This window comes from Sardina pilchardus, chromosome 10 (genome assembly GCF_963854185.1).
Source record: "Sardina pilchardus chromosome 10, fSarPil1.1, whole genome shotgun sequence".
NCBI classification, from domain to species: domain Eukaryota; kingdom Metazoa; phylum Chordata; class Actinopteri; order Clupeiformes; family Clupeidae; genus Sardina; species Sardina pilchardus.
This window is the reverse complement of record NC_085003.1, coordinates 34,608,100-34,615,599: the sequence shown is the minus strand read 5'-3', so window position 1 is coordinate 34,615,599 and position 7,500 is coordinate 34,608,100. Positions and strand designations below refer to the sequence as shown.

The window sequence follows — 7,500 nt, the reverse complement described above, 5'->3', positions numbered from 1 at the left end:
CCCTAAAGCATACAGCACAGCTCCCCCAGGCTCTTCAGCATGTAGTCCCAGAGAGAGTATTGGCAGCTGAATAATGCTGCTTGTGTGTGTGTGTGTAGGCTTGGTGAACATGCTGGTCCCTCAGTGTAAGATCTATAACGATGTGTGTGTAGGCTCGGTGAACGTGCTGGTCCCTCAGTGTAAGATCTATAATGCTGCTTGTGTGTGTGTGTGTGTGTGTAGGCTCGGTGAACGTGCTGGTCCCTCAGTGTAAGATCTACAACGATGCTTGTGTGTGTGTGTGTAGGCTCGGTGAACGTGCTGGTCCCTCAGTGTAAGATCTATAACGATGCTTGTGTGTGTGTGTGTGTAGGCTCGGTGAACGTGCTGGTCCCTCAGTGTAAGATCTACAACGATGCTTGTGTGTGTGTGTGTGTGTAGGCTCGGTGAACGTGCTGGTCCCTCAGTGTAAGATCTACAACGATGCTTGTGTGTGTGTGTGTGTGTGTGTAGGCTCGGTGAACGTGCTGGTCCCTCAGTGTAAGATCTACAACGATGCTTGTGTGTGTGTGTGTGTGTGTAGGCTCGGTGAACGTGCTGGTCCCTCAGTGTAAGATCTACAACGATGCTTGTGTGTGTGTAGGCTCGGTGAACGTGCTGGTCCCTCAGTGTAAGATCTACAACGATGCTTGTGTGTGTGTAGGCTCGGTGAACGTGCTGGTCCCTCAGTGTAAGATCTACAACGATGCTTGTGTGTGTGTAGGCTCGGTGAACGTGCTGGTCCCTCAGTGTAAGATCTACAACGATGCTTGTGTGTGTGTAGGCTCGGTGAACGTGCTGGTCCCTCAGTGTAAGATCTACAACGATGCTTGTGTGTGTGTGTGTGTGTGTGTGTGTAGGCTCGGTGAACGTGCTGGTCCCTCAGTGTAAGATCTACAACGATGCGAGCTGTGACATCTCGGCGGACGGCCAGCTGCTGGCGGTGTTCATTCCCAGCAGCCAGCGCGACTTTCCTGACGAGGGCATCCTGGCCGTCTACTCGCTCGCCCCGCACAACCTCGGGGAACGCCTCTACACCAAGCGCTTCGGTGAGTTACACACACACTTACACACACTCACACACTTACACAGTCACTTACACAGGCTTACAGCTAGCTGATGAGTTTGTGTAATCTCCCTAAGTGGAAAGAGAAGACTTGGCAGATATCCTTTGGTTGAAAATAAATCTCTTAGTTACCTTTTGCTGGAATGCTTATTACGTGCCTGAGTCCAAGTTCTTTCCGCTTAATCCTCGTGTTGCAACTCACTGGTAGCTTCGTTCATTTATCCAAGAAACTATTAATGATTCACAACTGTAAACAAATCGAACTGCAACTCTTGCTGGTAGCCTAGCCAAGTTAACTTCCCACTCTTCACAAACTGACTATTGAAACTTCATGACTACAGTCGTGTTTTTTTTTTTTTAAATGAATGGGTTTATTCAACTCATTCGCTGCCATCCATTTTCAGTGCAGAGCTCTCCAAACTGCCAAACATTTTACAGCATTTTGACTGGTTTTCCAAGATCCACCGAACAGTGAGCTGTATGGCTATGTAAACACCGAAACTACCAAAAGAAAGAGTAGACTCTAATTGGCAGTAGAATATAGGTTAGTTTCATTAAAAAAAACTGTTTTTGACCAGAGCCTTTGAGTGCACGCATTGAAACAGGATTGGTATGTATCGACTCGTCTTAGTTAAGGAAATAACGTAGTTTAATATGAAAGAACGGTGGAATGGTCTTCACATATCACAATCCGTAGTTTATAATTATGTTTGTGTCAATGGAAGGCGAAGTTATTCACAGATAAATAACAAAAGTCTGTCAAAACACAACTATCCATACATATTGACATATGCATGTATGATGAACATGCACAATAACTTGATATAAATGCCTGAGCAAATGCTACGATGACATTAACAAAACACTTGAGAAATCGTATTTAGCCTAACACGTACTGTGCCTTTGCATCCTCTTTCCATCCCTCTCTCCCTCTTTTTAAAAAAAAAAAAAAAAAAAAAATCACACCGCCAGAGAATTTCTAATCGTCCATACACAAAGAGTTATGGGTTATATCTTCACGCTGAGGATCCGTCGATGCATCCTCCAAAATTGTCAGAACAAAGGACTCAGCACCTGATAGAAGTTTAAAGCATCCTTGACTTAGAAACAGTGCTTGACAAGATTCGATGACATAACGTCCTTGAAAAAGTGGCTTTGAAGGACCCATCCTTGACTTTGAGAAACGGTGTATAACTTCGTCCTCTCTGCAGGTCTGTGGACCTCCATGTTGTGTGCAGGTCTCTCTGTAACTCCATGTTGTGTGCAGGTCTCTCTGTAACTCCATGTTGTGTGCAGGTCTCTCTGTAACTCCATGTTGTGTGCAGGCCTCTGTGTAACTCCATGTTGTGTGCAGGCCTCTCAGTAACTCCGTGTTGTGTGCAGGTCTCTCTGTAACTCCATGTTGTGTGCAGGTCTCTCTGTAACTCCATGTTTTCTCTGCAGGTCTCTCTGTAACTCCATGTTGTGTGCCGGTCTCTCTGTAACTCCATGTTGTGTGCAGGCCTCTCAGTAACTCGGTGTTGTGTGCAGGTCTCTCTGTAACTCCATTTTGTGTGCAGGTCTCTCTGTAACTCCATGTTGTGTGCAGGTCTCTCTGTAACTCCATGTTGTGTGCAGGTCTCTCTGTAACTCCATGGTCTCTGTGTAACTCGTGTTCTCTGCTCCCTAGGCCCCAACGCCATCTCCGTCAGCTTGTCCCCCATGGGCTGCTACGTCATGGTGGGCCTGGCCTCCCGCAGGATCCTGCTGCACCCTGCCACTGACCACATGGTGGCGCAAGTGTTCCGCCTACAGCAGCCTCACGGAGGGGAGGCCTCCATTAGGGTGAGGGAGCAGCACTGTCACAATACAGCACCACCCAACTCCAACCACTTACAGTACAGCACCACCCAACCATAACCCCATCTACACCACCCGACTCCAACCACTTACAGTACAGCACCACCCAACCATAACCCCCATCTACACCACCCGACTCCAACCACTTACAGTACAGCACCACCCAATCATAACCCCATCTACACCACCCGACTCCAACCACTTACAGTACAGCACCACCCAACCATAACCCCATCAGCACCACCCGACTCCAACCACTTACAGTACAGCACCACCCAACCATAACCCCATCAGCACCACCCGACCCCAACCACTTACAGTACAGTACCACCCAACCATAACCCCATCAGCACCACCCGACTCCAACCACTTACAGTGCAGCACCACCCAACCATAACCCCATCAACACCACCCGACTCCAACCACTTACAGTACAGCACCACCCAACCATAACCCCATCAACACCACCCGACTCCAACCACTTACAGTACAGCACCACCCAACCATAGCCCCATCAGCACCACCCGACTCCAACCACTTACAGTACAGCACCACCCAACCATAACCCCATCAACACCACCCGACTCCAACCACTTACAGTACAGCACCACCCAACCATAACCCCATCAGCACCACCCGACTCCAACCACTTACAGTACAGCACCACCCAACCATAACCCCATCAGCACCACCCGACTCCAACCACTTACAGTACAGCACCACCCAACCATAACCCCATCAGCACCACCCGACTCCAACCACTTACAGTACAGCACCACCCAACCATAACCCCATCAGCACCACCCGACTCCAACCACTTACAGTACAGCACCACCCAACCATAACCCCATCAACACCACCCGACTCCAACCACTTACAGTACAGCACCACCCACCACTTACAGTACAGCACCACCCAACCATAACCCTTCAGCACCGCCCGACTCCAACCACTTACAGTACAGCACCACCCAACCATAACCCCATCAGCACCACCCGACCCCACGGCTCTGCTGGTTGTGATCTGCAGTGGCCGTGTGCAGCCCAGCCAGTGTGTGCCTCACGCTTCAGTAGCTGATTTCAGATTTCAGTTGGAGATGATGATGGCGTAGCGCCAGCTCACAGCAACAGCGGTCAAGCTGATCTGATTCAGACCGCTCTGCTGCTCCGTCACCATGCTGATCACACACACACACACACACACACACACACACACACACACACACACACACACACACACACACACACATGCATATACACACACTCAAATTCAAACTGCTTGTTGAAAAGGAAAGACCTTATTAGTGGCCTGTTATCGTGCGTCTGGCACCTGCTCCGTGGGCAGACAATGGCATCTCATTTAGAAGGAGCCAAATGACCCCCCCCCCCCCCCCCACACACACACACACACACACACACCCGCGCCCATCACGGGCATCCGGACACGAACCCTCCCCCCAACAGCCAGCCTACAGACATCTCTCTCTCTCTCGGAGATTGCATTATGTTGTACTCCATTATCATGTGTTAAAGGGAGCTACTGCACATGTAATGCCATACACATGTCCTGTATGAGCAGAGGGGTATTCCACAAAGCCGGTTTTATCACAAAACCGGGTAAGTTAACCCAGGGTTTGCGGTAACTCTAGGTTTTCCGTTCCAAAATGAACACGGTATGTTAGTTACTATAGAAACATATGCTCTGAACCTAACCTGGTCGGAGCAGGTTTTGCACAGGTTAAGTTTGAAAGATAACCCGGTTTTGCTCAGGGTAGCCTACTTAAACCCGCGTTTCCGCAGCTTTCTCGTGTTCAATGGCATGCTGAGAGGCCTATTGACATCGGAGCGCAAATAATTCGAGCAATTCACCGAGAGATTGATAAAACCACGGCTCGACATTTTGATGAATTTTGGCTGAAGTGATATCGTTTTTCACGTTAAACTTTAATATATTTAAATAGCCTTCTCCAGCCCTACGTTACCAATCGTCAACCTGCCTCAGTTCACTGCAAACTATTTGCATAGCTCTCCATTTATTTGCGAAGTGTAGTTTTCTGTGCAGTATTTGAGATGCTGAGCATAGGGAAAGCTACGGTCTGCCAATCAGTGCGTAAAGTCTGTCTTGCGGAGCGGTTAGTGCGCGACTTCATCCTCTTTCCTGGCCACAACTCACGAGGGTCATTAAAATGGAGTTACACCAACTCGTCTCACAGGTCACTAATGCTTTAAGTGTCCCCAAGTGGCACGGAAATTATCCTTGCTGTTGACTTTTCATATGGGTATCACGATGATACCATTAGGCCTACAATATTATGTCATTGGGTGCATTGATGGCACAAGTGCCCCAGCCATATATGAGGCCGATTATGTGAACAGGAAAGGATATTACAGTATAAATGTTTAGGTAGGTATACGCAGCCTATATTGGCCATTTCCAATATCTTCAAGATAGTTTGTTAATCGCTGTCGATTTTATCATTAGATGATATGATGCTTCGCACATGATTATACTTATGTGGAGGCAAAATTGCCTGGTTCGGTCTACGATGCCAGGATGTAATTTGAGCTATAGCCTACATTTCAACAGACTGCGTTGCATTATGAACATATCATAGACCTTATATAATTGATGTGCTTGTGCAAGATAGCTCAACGTTTGTATTTGGTCGCAGCGCGATGGGTAGCTTCTTGGGGATCGAGGGTATCCATGCCTCCCGACGCTTATCACCCTGTACCCTAATCCCGCTCCTGGACCACATGCAACATTTAACCTGGCACACAACAGAACCCGCGATTGAAAACACATTTGGGATATTGAAGTCCAAATTGCAATGCCTACGTAGTATAAGAGTGTGTCCGAACGGGCTTGCGTAATTGTTGCATGCGCCGTCCTCCACACTATAGCCATTCCGCGCAAAGAGATGTAGAAATGTATGTGGAAATAATATAATTACTTCCATGAATCGTAATATTTTATCTTTTCTTGATCAGATGATCGCTTGGGCCCATCGGAGTAGCCTACATCTTTATAAAATAACAGGTTATGTGGTAGGAATGCTAAGAAAACTTAACTGAGATATGAATAGATTCATAGTTCAAATATTTAGGAACGTGCTTTTGTATGCATTCACGCAGTCAGCGATCCCCTACCAGGGTTTCTCTGAATGGCAGTTGCTTTGGTGTTTTTAAAACTTTTTCTAATTTATTACAGCCTGCGTTCGAGTTCTGAGAAACATGCGGCCCGTTTCTCGCCTAGAAATCTAGACGCCCCTAGCGGCAGCTAGCCTGTTTCGCCCTTTTGATCAGGATTTCCATGCTCCATACATCACGTCTTTATAGGTTTGGCGTGTACGCGCACAACCCAGTGTTAACCAACCCCGTGTTGATTAAACTAATTCATAACCGGCGCGGTGGAACCGGCCGCTCTGTGTTAGTCGGCTCAGGGTCAATCAACCTAGAGTTCAGCGTTAACTCTGTGTTTGTTAAACCTCCGTTCGTGGAATACCCCTCAGGCCGTGCTCATGTTGTGCTGTGCTGTGTTCTTTGTTTATTGTTGTGCTGTGCTGTGCTGTGTTGTGTTCTTTGTTTATTGTTGTGCTGTGCTGTGCTGTGTTGTGTTCTTTGTTTATTGATGTGCTGTGCTGTGCTGTGTTGTGGTGTTTATTGTTGTGATGTGCTGTGTTGTCTTGTTTATTGTTGTGCTGTGTTGTGTTGTTTATTGTTGTGTTGTGTTGTTTATTATTGTGTTGTTTATTGTTGTGGTTAGGGATGTAACGATTACCGGTGTGACGGTGAACCATGATAAAAATGTTGACGATAACAATTATCGTGTTCATTTCAAATATCATTATTATCACGGTTGATACTACGGTGTGGTAACCGCGTGTTTAATTCCTCCCAGCTTCATCCGAGCCTGCTTTTGACACAAGCTGGAAGGCTACTATGAAACAAAACTTTACCTTACTAATTCTGTTGTCTAATTTATGGATTTAACCATGATTCGGATAAGGCTACACCTGCTTTTAAAGCGCGCAACATTTTCACCCCAAAACGTGCGCTGTATCATGTAGCCACTCTGCGTCTTTTTATGTAGGCCTACACGTTCACATTAAATCTAGGCTATTCCACTAACTTTATCAGGAGAATGCCGTGAAGTTTTATGTCGAGCGCTGGGTGTCACTCATTGGATATAACAGATATACCAAACTCTAAATTATAAGTTGAGCTATAAGCAGCCAACATTTCCAACCAAGGAAAACGTGAGCACAATGCCACGGTAACCTACCTACTGTAGGCTATGGAATTTAGTTAATTTAGGCCTACTGTAGTGTTTCATTCAATTTCCGAAAAAAGCTACACAGCCTATTGACAATCTTCTACATTGAGAGAGTTCAATCAAGGTAACTATCCCATTAGCTCACGCGTCATGTCTATCATTAATGTACAGTAGTAGCCTAGTGCTCACCAAAATCATAAAAGTTAACATTGCAAGACACTTATCTTTTTTATGATCCCAGCAATATTTTCTTTGACTTGTTCATTTTTTGAACATTCATTTTATTCAATGAAAACGGATAT

At 46.4% G+C, this 7,500-nt stretch overlaps 1 protein-coding gene across 1 annotated transcript in view; it reads left to right on the top strand.

The window, feature by feature from the left end:
- Nucleotides 1-7,500, top strand: part of ambra1b (autophagy/beclin-1 regulator 1b) — a 49,259-nt gene that overhangs the window by 31,718 nt on the left and 10,041 nt on the right. Inside the window, exons 13-14 of the mRNA XM_062548129.1 lie at nt 879-1,067; nt 2,754-2,908. Coding sequence (XP_062404113.1) covers nt 879-1,067; nt 2,754-2,908 — 344 coding nt within the window. The remainder of the gene's footprint in view (nt 1-878; nt 1,068-2,753; nt 2,909-7,500) is intronic.